Source organism: Microtus ochrogaster, unplaced genomic scaffold (assembly GCF_000317375.1).
Source record: "Microtus ochrogaster isolate Prairie Vole_2 unplaced genomic scaffold, MicOch1.0 UNK73, whole genome shotgun sequence".
In the NCBI taxonomy this organism is placed as follows: Eukaryota; Metazoa; Chordata; class Mammalia; order Rodentia; family Cricetidae; genus Microtus; species Microtus ochrogaster.
This window is the reverse complement of record NW_004949171.1, coordinates 940,577-960,486: the sequence shown is the minus strand read 5'-3', so window position 1 is coordinate 960,486 and position 19,910 is coordinate 940,577. Positions and strand designations below refer to the sequence as shown.

The window sequence follows — 19,910 nt, the reverse complement described above, 5'->3', positions numbered from 1 at the left end:
GGTAGAGCAGAGACCAGTAGATTACACCTTCCTGAGTCTGCTGCTAGAGAATTCAAGGCCACCCAGACCTGTTTATGACTAAGAGCAGACCTGCTGTCTCTCTGCTCAGTGCTTCCTGCTCAGGGCTCCTTTCTTGTCAAGAACAATTGTGGGGTCTATCTTTATGTAGACTTTACTATTTGAACAAAGGTTTGAGAGAGTGAATGCTCTCACTCCAGGGCCACATGGTGTCAGAGAAGGCATACAGTTCCCAGTACACGAAAAGTCAGGTTTAAAGAGTGATTTATACACCTTCTGGGATAGTCTGGGGTAAATCCCATATGGAAGGGAGAAATATCACGATTTCACAAGATTTCTGCAGAATTTCTACAAAATCCAAAAGACAAGAGAACTAAAACTATGTGAGCCTCCACTGATGTGGAAAGGGACCTTTGAAAAAATTATAACACCTTTTTTGAAGAAAATAAAGTGTTGAAGAAACTACGACGAGAAGGAACATGCCTCAGTGCCATGAAGGCTGTATTGTAACCCGCCCAGCAGGTCCAGTTACTCCAGGGTCTGAAGGGGCACTACCTGAAAGAACATGGGCGAGCGAGAAAGAGGAAGAAGACCAAGCAAGCCAAACAGGATTCTGTTCTCAATTTGTCAAGGTCTTTGTTTATTGAAGCAAGCTTTTTGTCTTATATACTCCTCAGTGAGGAACTCGGGCAGGGGGAATTGGGAAAGGGAGAAGGAAGAAGGGGGAAGGAGGAAGAAAAGGAGGGACTGGCAGCTAAGTGGAGTAGTTGCAAGGCCAGTGGCTAGAACACCTGTTGTTAGCGATAAGCAAGGAATAATGAGGGCACTCTATGGTGCTTTTCGGACCTTGAGTCTCTAAGATTAGCACACACTGTTTCAGTTAAGTTTTTTGTCTCAACGTTTTTACTTCAAGGCCCTGTGAGAAAGGAGAATTCTGAAATGGCTCCTGACACTGTATGATAGCAAACGCTGTGTGCAATAGCCTACCATTGAAAGCACTTCCTCTACAACTAGGAAGTAGCTTCCCAGCTATTGGCGACCCCACCCAGGCACCACTGTTAGGGAGTCCCTGAGCCATCCCTGCAGAGTCTCCAGGTATCGCAGTGCACATCAGTCTGTGTTACAGTTTACGTGATAGGAAAGAGTAGAGATACCACAAATACTCTAAAAATTAAACCTGAAAGGCAAATTTTATTGTTTTATTTCACTTACTAAAAAGAAATTGTGGGGCTGGTGTTGTTTTTTCCATGGGGTTGGAAAGGAAACACGAGACGCATGGCGGTCCCACGTGGGTAAACTTTAATAGGGGGGTAACGACAGGTGAGGGACGGGGGTGAAGAGAAAAAAGGGGCCCAAGTTATGGCGTTCTCCGTTTTTAAGGGGGAGCCAGGTGTGTCGGGAAATATGCCCTGCGCATGCGTGGCTTTTTGTCAAATTGGGTATTGTAGTCCGGTGGGAAGCTGGATCCTCTGCTGTATCCTCTGCGCATGCGCAGTCTTCTCGTTGCACGCTGAATTCTTCTGGGAATTGTAGTCCAGCGATCCTCTGTACCTGTGTGGTCTTTCTATCCCCAAAAGAACAACAGCTGGAGAAATGGCTCAATGGTTAAGAGCACTGGTGACTCTTCTAGAGGACATGGGTTGAATTCCCAGCCTCCACATGGCAGCTCACAACTGCCATTAGCTCCAGTTCCAGAGATCTGACACCCCAAGACATAAACACAGGCTAAAAATTAAAATGAAAATAAATTTAAAGAAATTAAAACCCCACAGAAATTTATTTTGATAAGTGGTGGCAACCTCATTATCCAAAATTTTGTCTCTTTATTTTCTGTTTTTATGTGCATAACTGCTTTTCCCTGCATGTACAAGTAAGGTCCTTGATCATATTCACAACAGCAATGTGAGGCCCTTGTCTTGTGCTACAGCTATACTACATTTCTGAGGGCCTGCTGCAATACGGTTGCTGGGTTATGTGGAGATAGATTGTGTTTCTGTGATAGTGTCTGGGTTTGGGATGGTTGCAATTCTAGGTGCTGATATATGGTCTTGTCTTTGTTGGGTGGGTGTTTTGTTCCTTGGTTTCTGATGCCCTCTCATTAGCTTAGGAGAATGTGGTGGGTGAGGGTTCCCTGATAGGGAGTGCTTCTTGGTCTTGAAAGACCCCACAGACCCCCTGAAAGACCCCACAGACCCCCCTGAAAGACCCTACAGACCCCCTCCTCAAAACCCGCAGCTAGCATGCTCCCGGGGGAACGTCCTGTTTGCTTTAAAAAAATTCTCCGGATCAGCAGCCAGCCTGCTCTCGTAAGAACATCCCATGTGCTTGAGAGAGCAGGATGTCTTGAGATAGGGAAACTGCAAGGCAGAATGTCAATAAGATAGCACATCAACAAAGCAGGTTGACTGCAAAACAGGATATCTATAAAGATAGGAACAGGATGACTATTGCCAAACATCTATGCTGAGAGAGGAAACCATTCATGCCCCCGGCCTCATTCCGATTGACCAATAACCACGCTTTTGTTTTGCTTCTGTAAACTTGTTGTTTGCTCTTCCCTATAAAAAGCCTGCCCTCCAGTTAGCAGGTGCGCAAAGTCCTCCGAAAGGCTTTGCTGCCAGCAGGTACCTGTGTTTACTCAATAAACCTCTTGCTAATTGCATCCTGTGGCCTGGTCTCGGAGTGTCCTGGTTCTGGGGTCTTCATCGGAGAAAAAGGTCCTCTCTGAGGGTCTTTCAGTCTCTCCCAGGAGTGGTGACTAGGGGTCCCAGGCACAGCTTGTTTCTAGATACTTAGAGCTGGCAAGAAGGAATGGGGATAGGCTAGAGGTGGGGGTGGGGATGAGGGTGAGGGTAAGGTAGGGGGACAGTTGGGAGGATCTACTGGAGGGAGGAAGGCTGGGTTTGCCCCAAGGATCTTCTGAGTGCCCAGGGAGTGACGGCAGAAAGGGAAGCTGCATGCTTGTTATCTGCTATAAGGCAGGGATGAGACTGAGGACCAGGAAATGGGGAACAGGAAGAAGACTGAGGATTGTTTACCCAGTGCTCAGTCTGCTTGGCCAGCCGGTTACCAGATAGGGAGTGACTCTGGGTATTGGCAGCTGACACAAAGATAAAGGGGAGAAGGCTGGGCCTTGGATGGTAGTGATATTTTATTTGTATTTTAATAAGTAAAGCTTGTCTGAAGACAAAAACAGAACGCAAAACAGCCACACTGGCCAGCCATACAGGCCAGGCAGTGGCAGCACACACCTTTAATCCCAGCAGCCTCACTAGCTAGCCATAAAAGTTGGTCGGTGGTGGTGCACGCCTTTAATCCTAGCACTAGAGAGGAGTATAAGGTGGGGTGAGACAGGAATTCACTCTCTTTCAGTCTGAAGATTTCAGAGGTAAGAGCTCTCTAGTGGCTTGGCTATTTTGCTTCTCTGATCTTCAGGTTGAACCCCAATATCTGTCTCTGGGTTTTTATTATTTATGCTATACTGGAGAGTGTGGGGAGCCCTTGGGGAATGAGGACAGAGAGGAAGGACTGACCAGCAAGTGGTTAAGACTGAGGAATGGGAATTGGGGGACAGGAAGGAAAGTGAAGACTGCCTTCCTGATTCCCAGACTAGCATGTTCGGTGGTTTTCCAGGACAAGGGTGCCTCTGCTGTTGTTGGCTGAAATAAAGGGGTGGGGTAAGTGTGAGGTCCCAAGAAATTCCTGTTCTCAAAGTCTGTTATTCATACAAAAGTCTGAAATCCCTCAGGGACTTGAAAACAGTCCCTGTGTCCTGAATTGAGTCATTCTCCTAACCTCTGACAAAGGACACGTGTCTCTTCCATTGATAGATGACTACTGTGCCTATCAGCATGCCAAGCAAAGGTCATGTTAGCCTCTAGGCCCTCAGCAAGTACCTGCTACAGAGTCATCCTGACTGCCATTCCTCACCACACCCTCAACCACTCCAGTCTAGGGGCTTCCCTTCCCTTCCCCCCAGCTCTCTTCCCTATATAACCCTGACATTTCAGCCATGGGCTCTCTTGGCCCACTTACTCTCTCTTCTCTTCTCCCTGTCTTCTCTGCCTTTCTTGCTCTCCCACCACCACCTCTGCTTTCTCCTCTTGGGGCTCAGTTCAATGTGCTGGCCAGGTTCCGTCCACTATTTTCCCTCCCTGCTCTGGATTTTCCTACAGGTTCCCTCGTACTGCAATAAAATCCTCTCCTCAACCTTACCTTGGAGCAGCCACGTCCTGATTTTCATTCCGTGGGCACCATGCGTTGTTTTAAGAAGGAGAATAAATAGATTATAAAGTCACAGATTTTTTTAAACAAATTATAAGTCTAACTTTATGTTTAATAAAAAAAGAAGTAACTTCATAGGTCTCAAGTGTTCCTTTTGCTTAATATTTCTTCCATAATTGTTTCATGGGAAAGCCTTTTCTGTGTTGAAATAAATGTCAGTGTGTATTGACACAGTTAGACTCACACACATTGTGGCATTGCTCAGCAGCGTGGCCAGTGCTATATGCTCACCTGGTCATCTTTAACCTTTTCACTGGGGTTGGAGGCTGATGGAAGTCCAGAAGGACCAAACGGGACTTGAACTTTGTCTGCAGATAATTTCATTCTGGGCTAGATGGCTGTCCATGTATTTTATTATTGTAAATTCCAGTCCTTCCCCAACATTTCTGAGCTACTGGAAAACTAGACATTTGATCAGATTCTCTCTCTCTCTCCAGGCCCTGACAGTGGGACCAGAACTTATGCTGGGTGCATGAACTGGCTTCTTGGAGCTCATTCCCTTTGGTGGGATACCTTGTTCAGCCTTGATACAGAGAGGAGAGCCTTGGTTCTGTCTCAACTTGGAAAATCAGACTTTGTTGACTCCCCAAGGGAGGCCTTGCCTCCTCTGAAGACGGGATAGGACATTGGATGGGAAAAAGTGGGGAGATGGGGAGAGGTGAGGAGAGAGGGGGAAATGGAGCTATCATGTAAAATTTAAAAAAAAAATAATTTAAAAAAAGAGTTCATGTGGTCATGGTCTCTCTTCACAGCAATAAAAACTGGTAGTAAGACACAGAGCAATAAACGTAACTGAGCTGACTAAATACATATGCCACCACAACTGGTGTTGTTTAGTGCTGAGAATCAACCACAGAGCTCCACCTTTCCTAGGCATGGATGATGCCAACTCAACCTCATTCCCACCCTATACATTTCAGCTTCCAGTTCAGGGGACACTGACCCAACAGCAGAGGTCTATAATAGAAATTCTAACTCAAATAGTGCCTGCGGAGACATTCTGGGGAGGGACTCCTGAAAGGGATACAATGTATCAGATCAGCACTAGGAAGAGGCCCTGCTCTGGGCAGCAACAGAACACCTAATCTGCAGGACACCCCTGGGCAGCTGGAGAGCCCCTGCAACTTGCTAGTTTCACTGCTATGAGTGTGGTAAGTGTCTCTGCAGGGCTCTGCATGGGGCTCCTCCCATCCTGTCCCTACTGGGTGGGAATCTTGATTGTGAGCAGATGCCCTGAACTGCAGCTCCCTCCCTGTTCTCATCCTGTAAGTGCCCAAGTCCAGCCCCAGAGAACACTGCAGTTCCCTGTCCCTCACCTTGTCTTTCCTGCCCTTAGGGCCACACCTGCCACACAAAGCAAAACCCAGCCAGGCACTCAGGTGCAAGAGGAGCCCATGGCGAAGGCTTTCTTTCCAGCGGGAGAAGCTTTCCAGAGGGTCAGGATATTTTAGGGTGATTGTGACATGAGCCTGAACAAGTGAAATGACAAATTCTGTAGCACTGAGAAAATGTCCCAAGCTCCAGGGAGGCAGAGCTGACCTTTGGCTACCTCTAGTTGTAGAAACTCAGATACTTACGTGGTGGCACGCCATTGGTTAATGGTTCTGTAGTTTCTCTTTCGCGGTTCCAGTTCTCAACACCTTAACTTCCATTTCTCTGCTGGCTCGCCAGAGATCAGACATAGTGCCGGAATCCTCAGGTCATTTACTCTGGCCTCCATTGGCTCCTCTCCACAGATTCAGGAACTCATGATTGGTGTCTGAAGGTGTGAGACCAAATCTAGAGGGAAGAATTTGGAGGACCTTAAAAGAAAACACTCTTTGTTCTGGTGAGTACAATTTAAAACTGAGAAGGGACTGGGAAAGAGGGACTGTTGGCTTCCTGCTGAGTGCTCAGGGGGTTGAGGAACCAGATTAGGGAGTATACTTGTGAAAGACCAGTTTCAAGATCCAGAGAGATCCAGGTATTTCTCCAGAATAGTTCACTCTCTTCTCTCCCAATCTTTAATTATGGGCTGCAGTAAGAATCCCCTGTCGCCAGACAGACATGCTGTCCATGTGTGTTTTCCCCAACCCCAACTGTTGTAGGAAAGCCGCAGTGGCATCCCAAAGTCTCTATGTAACAGTGTATTTACCTATGGTTCTATGGGTTTATTCCCTTTGCTTCTGTCTCTGCAATTAGAATCTCAATCTTTCTGTGGCCTCTTATACATGTACTTGTACTATGAAACAGCCTCGAGTCTGTAGAGAATTGCTAATGTTACTTAAAAGTCATTACATTTACCTGCCTTTCCCATGATCCATGTCTGGCGTGCCTAAATGAAATTCAACCCACACTAGTAATTCCAGCAACACAGAAAGCTGATGCAGTAAGGTCCAAAGTCTAAGATCTGCTGGGGACCTAATGAGTTCATGTCTGAAGAAAAAGGGGAAAACATCGAGAAGATGCAGTTTATTAGGCTGCACTTAACGGGTTGGGCTGGAAATTTTAAGTTTGCTCTAGGCCCAGGATTCAATTCCAAGGAAGGAGACAGAGTAAGAAAGTGTGTGAACACTGGAAGGACACACTTTCTAGAAGTCTCAGCTCTTCTGTTTCTTTGGGACATGATACCTTTAAACAGCCCAGGCTAACCTCATCTAACTGCCCTGTGTCACCCTCCCCAGGCCCTGGGGTTACAGGTGAACACTGCAGTCCCAGGTCTTTTCTATCTTTCAGGAACAGCACAAGCTCCTGACTGATTTTAATGCTATAAAGACTGAAAGATGTCTACTGATAGGAAGAGTTTGAGAGCCACAAAAGGACAGGGAGCGGGTAATCCCAGCTTCACCCAAGCTAATAATGTAGACACCAGAGGACACGGGCCAGGTCTCCTGTGTCCAGGTTGACTTGGAGGATTGTCATGAGCCCATCCTCTTTCCCTTTGCTCTCCCCTGCTCTTCATCAGTTGTGGACTCCCTCTCTTCTGACCTTCAACATCAACCCTCTCCACTGTCATATGCTATGAGATACTGCACTGCACTTATTTGGGTCTTCCAATTTTTAAATTTGCCGATATCAAAGGAGTGCACATTAAGTCGTCCCAGATATTACTTAGTAAAGGAAGCCTGGGACAATTATTTGCCCAGCCTATTTGGAAAAGGAGCATTTCTCCTGTGACATTATTGTTATGGTTTTTGTACCGATCAGAGTGCCAGCAATGCTACAATGGTCACACCACCCAAGGGACCTTGCACAAGAGATTTACTGGGTTTGGGGTGCAAATGGCTGCCTCTGAGATGGAAAAGAGGACAGCAAGCAGTGAAGGAGAGGGCTTTGTAAAGGGCATGCGACTGGTGGCAACAATAGAAATGTTTCGCATTTGGCAACTGGCGATGGCGCTTTCACTGGCCATGGCGTGTTCCCTGGCCATGGCACGTTCACTGACAGTGGTGCATTCACTGGCGCTGGCGCTTTCACTGGCAATGAGTCTCTGAAGGCTGCTGGGGGAGCACCTGGTTTATGAATGTGAGTGGTTCTTAGTTTTCTAACAATCAATACTTTGACATTTCATCTTTTTTTTTTTTTTGAGACAGAATTTCTCTGTGTAATATTCCTAGCTGTCCTGGCACTTGCTCTGTAGACCAGACTGGCCTCGAACTCAGAGATCCACCTGCCTCTGCCTCCCCAGTACTGGGATTAAAGGCGTGCGCCACCACCATCCAGCAGTTTCATCATTCTTAAAGAAACAGGTTTACTCCCTACTCAAAAGAAACAAGTTCTCTCTTGTTGTTTGAATTGAACAAGCCTAGCTATTATTCCTTAGTATAGCTTTTTAAAAAGATTAAGTTTGTTATGAACCGTATATTTGTGTGTCTGCTGAAGATGGAGTTACAGAGAGTTGTGAACTGCCTTACTGGTGGCAGGAACTGAACTTGGATCCTCAGTGTCTGTCAGGTTTTTGTTGGGGTTAAGCCCCCACTAAACCTCTCAGGATTCAGAAGGATCGCTATGGCAGGTGAAAACCTAAGAAGGTCTAAGGGTAAATGAAACAAATTAGCTCAGATAAGTCTTTTTACCATGTCCCATTTATTCTTCCTATGCTCTCTACAATGCTCTCTTGATGTTCCCTTTTTGATGTTCCTCACTGTTCTGCCCATCCTACAAAGTTTCTATACCCACACAGACAGTTAATAATTTTATGGTAAATAGTAATGATGTCAAGTATGCATTTCTTAGGACGAGGTAGGTGCCCTGTGTATCAGAAGGAGCATGACCCTGAAGCTTCCCACCAGAGCAAATACCAGGAGGATTAGGATGCAGGTTGGCCTCCTGGGCTAAGCATCAGGGTGCTATATCTGCTGGCACCCAGGTGAGAAGGAATGTCTTTCTCTGGCGCTGTTTAGCAACCCAAGCTTTTTTCCTGTATTAGGAGTAAAGGTACAAACAGTTAATTTCCTAGATTAAGACCTTAGTGTCAAATGAAAGGCGAACTTAAGTACCCAATATTAATAACTTCTTAGAGTAGGAGCAAAGTCCAGGAGATTACACCTTCCTGAGTCTGCTAAGTGTATTCGGGGCAACCCAGACCTGTTTATCAGTGAGAGCAGACATTGTCTCTCTGCTCATTGCCTCCTGCTCAGGGCTCCTTTCTTGTCAGTAAGTCCTGTCCAGCTTTGTGTAGATCTGACCATTAGAACAAAAGTTTGGCTGAGTGAATGTTTTCACACCAGGTCCCCATAGTGTGGGAAAAGGCATACAGTTGCCAGTATACAAAAAGTCAGGTTTAAAGAATGATTTATACACTGCTGGGATATTCTGGGGTGAATCCCATTATGGAAGGGAGAAATGTCATGATTTCACAAGATTTGTACAGAATCGACAGTGTCTGTCCAAATGACAAGTATTCCCAAAGCTTTGCAAGTCGGGTTCCCCATGCATTGTACACTTGTGGGTTGTCTATGAATCTGTCAGCTGTGCATTCGCTGTATGACACTTGTGGCTCATACCATGTGTCCAGCTTTGTTTTCTGTCGTCTTGACACAAAGCATAGCCATCAGACAGGAAGGACCCTAACTGAGAAAATTCCTCCATAAAATCAGAAAGTACCCAAGTCTGTGAAGATTTTCTTAATTAGCAATTGATGGGAGAAAGCCCATCTCGTTGTAGGTGGTACCATCCTTGGGCTAATGGTCTTGGGTTCCACAAGAAAGCAGACTGAGCTGGCAATGAGAAGCAAATTAGTTTTCAACCCCTCCCTATGGCTTCTGCATCAGCTCCAGCCTCTGGTTCATGCTCTGCTTAAGTTCCTGTCCTGAATTCCTTCCATGATGAACGGTGACATGGGACACTTTCCTCCCTGAGTTGCTTTGGTCATGGTGTTTCCTCACAGCAACAGTCACAGTAACTAGGACACTAAAAGCATGGTAAGCACTCATAACCACAGAGCCCTAGGAGGTGTGGGCATTTTGTTAATGTATTTATTTGTGTTATTTTAATGCAATTTTATGCTTATTGGTGACCTGGATATAGGTCTGTACACCACTTCAATGCTTGGTGCCCACAGTTACCAGAAGAGGGTGTCAGATATGCTGGAATTGGAGTTATAGACAGTGGTGAAACACCTTGTGGGTGCTGAGAACAGAAACAAAGTCTTCTGGAAGAGCAACCAGTTCTCTAAACCCATGAACCATCTGGCTAGCCCCTAGTACTGACATTTTAACAGTATTCAAATCCATGAATACAGGTGTTCTTACATGTGTTAGGAAAAATCTTAAGACGGGCCTCTCCGCTGATGCAAAGAACTCAAATCAAATTAGATTAGACCAAATTAAAAATGCCCACGTTTAATAAATGTAGCACTCTCAGGTGGGAGGGGGAGGGAGAACACACACAAAACCCAAAACCACATGTTCCTTCTCTGGGCAGTTACCTAAATACCCTGTGGGAGTGGTCCTGACCTTCCCCCAGGGAGGGGTCAGCACTTGTTGGGCTGGGACTTGGAGTCCCAGGCCAGGTGCTGGGGTGATGCTCCCAACTTAATATTACATTCCAGACTCCTTGGATATAGGGGTGTGACAAGGAGCTGAGGCGATATTTATGACCAATATTTTAGGCTCTCTTCAGATAAAGGGGCATTGGCTCATGTCTGACTACTTCCTGTAGGCATGGGGCAACGTGAGAGAGGGGAGAACTGAGAGTTGGCATGCTCATGCTCCATGAAAGGAGTAGCTAGAACAGCACCCGGTTTGCTGTCATCCTGGAGTCCTCAGGCAGCTGCTTTTTGAGGGAGATGAGAAGGCGGGTAGCTAGGATAAATATATATATATATATAGTTATTATTGGCTCTATGAAATAGGGCTAGCCATCGATGGGACACAATAGCAGTTAAAACCAGATTTTAGTTGGCAGGTGTCCTTGATCAAGAAGAGTTGGTAAAAAAAAAAAAAAAAGAAGAAGAGTTGGTACAAATGGTGAAGTCCCAGGAGCTGGTGCAGGTGTTGGCATCATCCGGGAGCACTTTGTGGGTTGGTCTTAGCGCAGGCAGCAGGAATGACCTATAAAATATGCTTGAAATTGGTTGGGGTTAGTGTAGGCTCTGGAGACTGTTAGTTTTTCACTAGACCTGATTTTTGATATAGCAGTAGAAGTTTTCCAGGAACCTGTGTATTATAATAGAACTGGGACAGATTTACATCTTGGTGTCATAGCAAAACACTATTGCTTTAGGTTAAAAGGTATGAACATTTTAGAAGACAATTAGAGGAAATTGGGAACTCTGAAGATACACCTGAAACCTATTAATTCTGGACTATGAAGCCTGTTAAAGAGGCATACCAGTCTGTATTTTAGCAGGAAACTTCATTAAATGTCATGGATGAAGTAATAAGTTAACAGTACCTTAAATTATCAAATGCCATAGACAGATCTGAGGGGGGTAAATGAACAGAAATGAGACAGTTTTTAAGCTATGCAGGTAATCCCAGATCCTCTCCTTAGTCACTGGAGAACACCATTCTTAGAAGCAATGTGTTTCCGTTAGCTGCTGAGTACAATTTCCCAGGTGAAGCATCCAAAAAGCTGAAGAGGGGAAAGGCCACTTTTTGCTGTGTGAGTGGCTTTGCCAAAGGCCAAGGGCAAGCTTGAACACAGAAGGTCTTTCTATAACCATGCATCTTCTTAGAGAGCTATAGGGTGCTGCAGGGACTGTGTGTCTGTGTGAGAAGCTCTTTTAATAAATGCCATACTCTCAGGTCTGTAAAGGCATCCAAGAACTAGGTACCATTACCTGTTATTTAAATTGGGCATATAAGCTAAATTTAGGTGTGTATTTTACCCAGTTAATTACAGTTTATTAATGCTAGTAAATGTAAGAAGGTTAAAAAGAATATTTTAATAAGTCAAAGAATCTTAAAATGAGCACACATGCACACAGAAACATTTATAAAGTTACACAGACCATATTATTTTAACAGAGAGACAAATAAAGTACTTTGTGAGCTGAACAACCCAAAATTTTGGCATAGGCAGGCAGCAAAAGCCATAAAAGCACAGAGGTGATCCCATTAAGGATCAGGCTATCAGACACTGCAAGAGGGAACAGAAACATAAGGATGAAACATTCATACAGTTTTAAAGTGGAAGGACAGGGGGAAAAATAGATCCACTGTAGAGAGTGCCAGAGTGACACAAACAACAAACAGCTAGAGGGGGAAGGGGCCCAGTGTGATCCCAAGGTAGGCAGCAGAAGCCAAGGAGGCATAGCAAGCAGCTGATGGGGGAGCGCCATTCCAAAGGCCCATGGAAAGGGTGTGGGATTTAGATCCCCGTGCCTCCAGGCATGGTGCCAGAGCCCCCAAGAGCTGTGGAGAGGCAGAAATGAGAGACAGCAGAGAAGGAGAGGCAGAAGTGGGGAGGGGCAGGAGTGAGAATCTAGAAACCACGGGTTATACAGCCTTAGATAGCCTCAATTTAAAAGGGTTTTTGTAAACTGCCATCTAAGGGTGTTTTAGGAATCCTTTTTAAAAGTCTATACCTAATCGTTGAGCTCAAGTCTGTCACAGTGCATCTGCCAGGACAATCCTTGAGCTGTGAAAATTGAATGGCAGACATCCCTGGCCAAGCAATATTCACCTCAGTGAAAGTCCCTGGCTTCCATCACATGGATCAGGCTTTTGGCATGGGCCCTTGATTTCACCAAAAGCCTGAAAAGCAAATGGGTCACCGCAGGAACCCTACTAGCCTAAGTAAAAAGGGGAACTCACAGAGTGAAGCCAATCTTGCCTGGTGGAAGGTGCTTTTCAGACTGCGACCCTGGGACCTGGGCCTGGAGGGCGGGGCAGGGACAGACCCTGGGCCCTGTGCCTGGGGGGCGCGGATAGACCCTTTTAGTGGAGGAACTCCATCTATTAGGAAAAATCTAAAGACAGGCCTCTACGCTGGCACAAAGAACTCAAATCAAATCAGATTAGACCGAATTAAGAATGTCCACATTTAATAAATGTAGCACTCTCGGGTGGCAGGGAGCATGGCTGGGGGCGGGGATGGTAGACAGAGGGAGAGCACACCCAAAACCCAAAACCAAGTGTTCCTTCTCTATGCAGCTTTCTAAATACCCTGTGAGAGTGGTCCTGACTCTCCCCCGGGGAGGGGTCAGTGCTTGGCAGGCTGGGAGTTGGAGTCCAGACCAATGCAACTCCCCTGCCAGGGCCTGGGGTGACACTCCCAACTCAATATTACAGCATGTAATTGTAACAACTTTGATTCTTTGAATATTCTTATAATTTTATGTGCAGATATTTCATCTTGCAATAATTAATTTTCCTAATCATTCATTCATTTTTTTAATTTGATACTCTGATGAATATAACTGATCTTATTCTTTCCTTTATTAAATTTATTGGCTTTTATTTTATTTTATGGGCAAGGGTGATTGCCTGCATGTATATCTCTGCACCATAAGGATGCAGTGCTCTCAAAGGCCAGATGAGGGTGTCAAATCCACTGGAGCTCTTGTGAGCAGCCATATGGGGTGTGGGAATGGAATCAGGGAGTGCTTTTATCCACTTAGCCTTCCTCCATCCCATTCCTTATGTTTCAAATGTAACACTGTTTTCCTATAAAGCCACAATTACCTTGAACTTGCCATTCCCTGTCATCAGCCTCACAAAAAGCTGGGTTGAGAGGCCTGTACCACCAGGCCCAGCTTCTTAATCTCCTTTTGGGCTCCTCACTATTTGTGACTTTTCTATACTGGATATTACTTCTTTACTGATATGATTTTTACCTGTAAAGCAATTCCTTTTATATGCCTTTTATGACTTACCTATTTGTTTGTTTCAGTCTTCGTGTATGAGTGGTACATCCCCAGCTGTGTTGAACAGATGTGGTAGCAATAATTATTCTTGTTTTATACATGATTTTAAAGAAAAGTCGTTCCATTACCCTAAATTTTTATGCAATTAGCAGGGAGCTTTTCATGTATGACTTTAAGGAAATTTATGTCTATATACAAGCATTTTTAGGATTTTTATTCCTGAAACAATGGTGTGTGCTATCAAATACTTTCGTGCACAGGATGGGAAGAGTTCCTTATTATTCATTTGTTGATGAAGGGTGAGTTATTCATTGGCTTTGCCTGTTGAACTAATAATACATATTGTAGGGGAAAATCTGCTGACTTGAAGTATAATTTTTATATAGTTTTAAGCTCAGTTTGCTAGCATCTTACTACAATACATACCTGGAGTTTCCCATCGATGTCCTCACAAATTTCTAGAGTCAAAATCTCAATATTTATAGACAGAAGATTCTTCAGAAATGCTAGTGCTTGGAGACATAATTCCACACACCTGATTTTCTGGCTATCATCACTTTTCTTTAATTCTATGATGTACAACAGGGACCTCTGAAAGAAGACTCCAAAGGGATGGTTTTCATCCCCTTTCACTGTATTGAAGACAAAATGAGCCTCGTAACAGCAATCTGTATACATAAAGTGCAGAACTTAGCTTAACTATGTGTGCAAACACACACATCATTTATTAAATGACAATAAGAGAAATTATTGCCTCTGTGAATCAGGAGATGGACTGTGTACACTCCAAGTCAGCACGAGGGTCTCTGGTAAGGGACTGGTTAGCAGAGGATCAGAGGCTCACACTAACTGGTGCTGATGAAGGAGGAAGAACAACAGGGGAGACTTGATGCTTTAACACTGAAGATGTGATTTTGTCCTGGGAAAGAAAGGGAAGGACGGAAGGTTACATGAGGCAGATGAAAGGAAACACGATCTTCCTGGTCTTCAGTGAAAGCAAATAACAATCCTGCATCTGAAATTAGTCATTTTGGATGAAATATAGCAGAGAACTTGAAAGAATGACAACATGCTCCTTTGCCATGTCTCTAACTTCTCTCCATATTTCTCTCCTTTGTTCTTTTCCCTCATCATCGAGGGCATTCATTGATCTCTTCACAGTTCAGGGCTGAGTTTCCCTTTCTCACTTGTCCCCCTTCTCATCATCCCAGTCACACAGGTACCTGAGCAGAAGTGTCAGGAGTACGGACAGACAGACTCAGCATCACAGCAACAATGACCTCATCAGTCCTGGGGATGATCAAGGAGGAGGTGACCTGTCCTATCTGTCTGGACCTCATGGTGGAGCCTGTGAATGCAGACTGTGGTCACAGCTTCTGCAGAGCTTGCATCACACTGAACTATGAGTCCATCAAAATCAAAAAAGGGGAGGGTGTCTGCCCTGTGTGCCAAGTTACTTACCTGTTTGGGAATCTGAGGCCTAATTGGCATGTGGCCAACATAGTGGAGAGGCTAACAGGGCTCAAGACAAGCTCAGGGGAGGAGCAGAAGGTGAATGTCTGTGCAAAGCATGGAGAGAAACTCCAGCTCTTCTGTGAGAAGGACATGATGGCCATCTGCTGGCTTTGTGAGAGATCTCAGGAGCACCGTGGTCACCAAACAGCTCTCATTGAAGAGGTGGCCAATAAGTACAAGGTAGGAAGTGGGAGGGTGTGGGACACAGAGCAGGAGACAGTAACAGATGGGAAATCTCCACTTGGTGTGACAGGACAATTACCTGGACGTCATAGGCTCTGGGGTTGTTACATCATTCCATCCTTTCCTACTTTTAGAGTCCTAAAAGGACATGATGGTTTATTCCACTTAATGGATAAGAATCAACCTGGAGTACAAATATTAAGATGGAAAAAAAATGTTTTGGAACTTTCTCCAAGAAGTTGAGTTGATGATGAAAAAAAAAAAACCCAAGAACAGAACAGCTGCTAATTTACTTCATAATTATCTTCTTACGTTGCTTATGTCAGATTCATTCATACTTCCTAAATTCCAGTCCCGTGACTTCCAACCATGGGGCTAGTAAATGAATGACGTGCAGCAGTGAAGATAATGTGCGTGTGGCAGTTGAAACATCTGGGAAGAGGGGAAAGAATTCCCTAGTGAGATGCACAGAGGCAAGTTCCGTGTTGGGACTTTGTTTTCTGTTGCTTGTTTGTGAGCGCACATGTAAACCCATGGAGACTCTTGCAGCATGCACAGAGCCTGCAAGGGTCTGCACCATATGGGATTCTAGAGCTAGAAGAAGTGGGCACATGACCCACCCCTAACCCGGAAGCAATCTCCAATTGATAGCTACTTGTAAATGAAAACTTACTTTTCTCCAAGGGAGTCTCACTGGAGAAATAAACCACTCACTTGTAAGGATAGGTCCTGTGCCCAGCAGTAGATAGATGACCAACACAGAATAAGTGGGACCCATATTTGGAGGTTCTTTCTCTCATAATGTTAAGTCAGGGCATTTTTCCCCTACTTTACTCACAATTTACATTTATATTAAGACTTAGGGTTTTTATGGGATTCCCGTTGGTTGGAAACCTGTGTGTCTCTGCATCTATATGCATTTCTTGTGCTGTTTAGCTCTTTTTCTGGTTTCTTTGTTTTTCCACATTCCAGTGTACTTGTTTTTTGACTTCTCTTGTTGTATTTTCTTTTATTCTGATATTATTTCTTAGATGCCTGTTTGTTTTGTAACAAGAGACAGAAATGGTGCGGATCTGAATGGGAGAGGAAATGGAGAGGAACTGGGAGGAATAGGGGCAGGGGAATCTGTAATCATAATATGTTGTCTGAAAAAATCTATTTTCAGTGAGAGAAAATAATCTTAACTACAAAAATAAAAAACAATTTAAAAAGAAAAGAAACGAAGACCCGGAGAGACGACTCAGCAATTAAGGGCACTGGCTGTATTTTCAGAAGACCTGAGTTCAATTCCCAGTGTGCACATGTTTTAACAGATCCAGAGGATCCTCCACCTTCACACAGATATACAGGCAAACACCAATGCACATAAAATTAAAAAAGAAAATAAAAGTCAGAAGGATGTGCATGTGGACAGTGTGGAGAGACATGACTGGTCCCAGAACTCTGGGGGCTGAGGCAGGGGGCTCTCTGAGTTTGAGGGTGTACTAGTCTACACAGGAAATCCAGATCAGCCAGGCTACATAGGAGGAACCAATTTCAAAAAAAGAAATTCATGTGATGTTTGTATATTTTTCTATGAAAGACTGGGAAACTTAATACAATTATTCCAGTTCTCTAATGCCAGAAACAAAATAAAGGTTTAGACTTGGTGGGATGATTGACTAAGAGAGATATCTGTATCTTTGTATGAGACTTGTGTGTGTATAAAAGCAAGAATGGATTGAGCTGGACACTTAATTTATATACTTTATGTGCACAAATCATGGCACAAGATATTAAAAAGAGAACAGTCTTAGACCTCCTGTCTTTCCAGAAGGATTTCTTGGCCTTTGGCTAGGAGCAGCTGTCCTACTAAACACACAGCTTGACTCTGTTACATTTCCTCTCCCACAGGAGATGCTTCAGGCTGCCCTGGAGATGCAGATGGCTAATGAGAAAAGATGTGACCAGTGGGAAGACGACCTTCAACAAGAGAGAACTTCCTGGGAGGCAAGTGGGGACCCTACCTCCTAAGGGAGTTAGCCTGATGCCTGGGAGAGACCTGGGCAAGAAGCTCCCTGGCTCTTCATTCCCTGGAGGCTGATGGGGACAAGAGGCCTTGATTAGTCCTCTCTGCCTGTTCCCTTGGAGCTGGGGCTGCACAGAGAGTGCATGACAGCTGAGCCTGGCTGTGTGAGGAGCTGACACCATGGGGGTCTGGTGAGAATGGCACTGAGTCCTGGGACTCCATCCTGTGGTGCTTTCTGGAACTCTGACTGCTTGGGAACAGTCACAGTTTTATTCTTGGGGTTAGTTTCTCTTAGGGGTTCAGAGGTAGAATGAGGAGTATTGCAAGTAGCTGTGTGAAAACTGAGCCACACTCAGGTACCCACCTTGGCTCAAAAGGCCTTGGTAAAGGTGACCTAAGACCTTTGTTTTGGAATGTTCGTGAACAGACACTGATAGGAGACAGATGCTTCCCTAAGACTGCCTTCCTTTCCCAAGCTCAGTTCCTGTGAGAACTCCCCATCAGAACAGTGGATTTCTGTCTCTCAGCACCATTAGGACAGTGTGAATAACTCTCTCTTTTCTTATCTCTGAAGAACCAAATACAGAGTGAGGTAGGAAACGTTCAGAAGGAGTTTAAAGGACTGCGGGAATTCCTGGACTCCAAGGAGATGAATGAAGTGGAAAAGCTGATGCAAGAGAAGGAAGACACTATGAACAGCCTGGCAGTGTCTCAAAATGAGCTGGTGAAGCAGAAGGAGTCAGTGAGAGACCTCATCTCAGATCTGGAGCAGCGGTTGCAGTGCTCAACCATAGAGATGCTACAGGTAAGACTGCAGGAGGTCCAGTATCTGAGAGTCAGGACACCTGGAAGCCATTTCCTTTTCTCTGTGCTGCTGTGATCTCCCTGATGAAGACAGTAGGGCTTTCTGGACCCCCCCTGAACTCTTTCCTGAACCGGTTTCAAAGGCTGGGGAATCATTGCAAGCATGGATGGCAAGAGAAAGTTGCATTTTTTTTAGTTTATCAAGTACAGTACAAAAGCTGAACCTTGAGGAGAAGATCTGTTGTATCATGGATAGTTATCACCCTGTTGTAATGCTGAGCATGGGGGAAGCATATCCAACCTTCAAGCTAGTCACTTCACCTATACTTAAATTTAGTAGGCCTTGTGACTCCCACAGAGGATTGGAACTTTTACCTATATTCCCTCTGATTCCTGGGAGAGGAGGGTGGGGCTCAGTGAGGGTGGCTGTTGTTGGAAGCAAAATTAACCTATAATCCCCACCTGCCCAAGGACCAAGTAACCTTCTGGGATTCTGGAGTGGCAGTTCTTAGAAACTAACAACAAAGCCTTATGGGCAAGTATGGTGACCTGTGAGTTTTGCCCTTTATAAGCTCTGCCAACAAGTGTCTCCATACACACACCTGGAAAGTCTTCCAGGTGATGGTTCTGGCCATATTTCATCTTGGTCAGTATTTAATATTTTTAATAAAAGCTTGCTTAAATTCAGCCAAAATGGTGGAACTGTTTTTTTTCTGGCGAATTTTAGGATTAACACTGTAAATCGTCCATGATCTCAGAGAGGTTTCCCTTCTCTGTCTTTGTTTTGCTGGGATAAAAGGTGTTTTTCTTTATGCTTTACAGGTATAAAGTTTGTAATGTATTTAATCTCCATCATATTTTTAAACCAAAGCCATATTTTTGTGATGAATATCTCTGTGGGAATTTGGTTCTTTCATCTGAATTATCAATCTTATAGATCTGGTAGTTCTAAGAATTCTTTTTTTTTTTAAGATTCTTTTTTTAATTTAATTAAAAATTTCCACTTCCTCCCCTCCTCCCATTTTCCTCCCCCTCCACCCATTCTCTCTCCCCCTACTTATGGAGTCCAAAGTGCAGTTAGGGTTCCCTGCCCCGTGGGAAGTCCAAGGTCCTCCCTGCTGCATCCAGGTCTAGGAAGGTGAACATCCAAACAGACTAGGCTCCCACAAAGCCAGTACATGCAGTACAATCAAAACCCAGTGCCATTGTCCTTGGTTTCTCAGTCAGCCCTCATTGTCAGCCACGTTCATAGAGTCCAGTTTGATCACATGCTCCATCAGTCCCAGTCCAGCTGGCCTTGGTAAGCTCCCATTAGATCAGCCCCACTGTCTCAGTGGGTGGGCACACCCCTTACAGTCCTGACTTCTTTGCTCATGTTCTCCCTCCTTCTGCTCCTCATTTGGACCTTGGGAGTTCAATCCAGTGCTCCAATGTGGGTCTCTGTCTCTATCTCCATCAATCGCCAGATGAAGGTTCTATGGTGATATGCAAAATATTCATCAGTGTGGCTATAGGGTAGGGCCAGTTCAGGCTCCCTCTCCTCAGCTGCCCAAGGAACTAGCTGGGGATATCTCCTTGGACACCTAGGAACCCCTCTAGAGTCAAGTCTCTTGCCAACCCTAAAATGGCTCCCTTAATTAAGATATATACTTCCCTGCTCCCATATCCACTCCTCCTCCATCCAAACCATCCCATTCCCCCAAGCTCTCCCTATCCTCCCCTTCTCACTTTTCTCTCTTCATCTACCCTTACCCCCACGCCACTCCCACCCCCAAGCTCCCAATTTTTGCCAGGCCATCTTGTCTA

At 44.9% G+C, this 19,910-nt stretch overlaps 1 protein-coding gene across 1 annotated transcript in view; it reads left to right on the top strand.

Moving 5' to 3' along the window:
• The first annotated feature begins 6,077 nt into the window (after window positions 1–6,077).
• Window positions 6,078–19,910, top strand: part of LOC102000872 (tripartite motif-containing protein 30A-like) — a 22,046-nt gene continuing 8,213 nt past the window's right edge. The window contains exons 1-4 of the mRNA XM_005370178.2: window positions 6,078–6,130; window positions 14,806–15,289; window positions 17,186–17,281; window positions 17,875–18,105. Of these exons, the coding sequence (XP_005370235.1) occupies window positions 14,870–15,289; window positions 17,186–17,281; window positions 17,875–18,105 (747 nt within the window). The 5' untranslated portion in view covers window positions 6,078–6,130; window positions 14,806–14,869. The remainder of the gene's footprint in view (window positions 6,131–14,805; window positions 15,290–17,185; window positions 17,282–17,874; window positions 18,106–19,910) is intronic.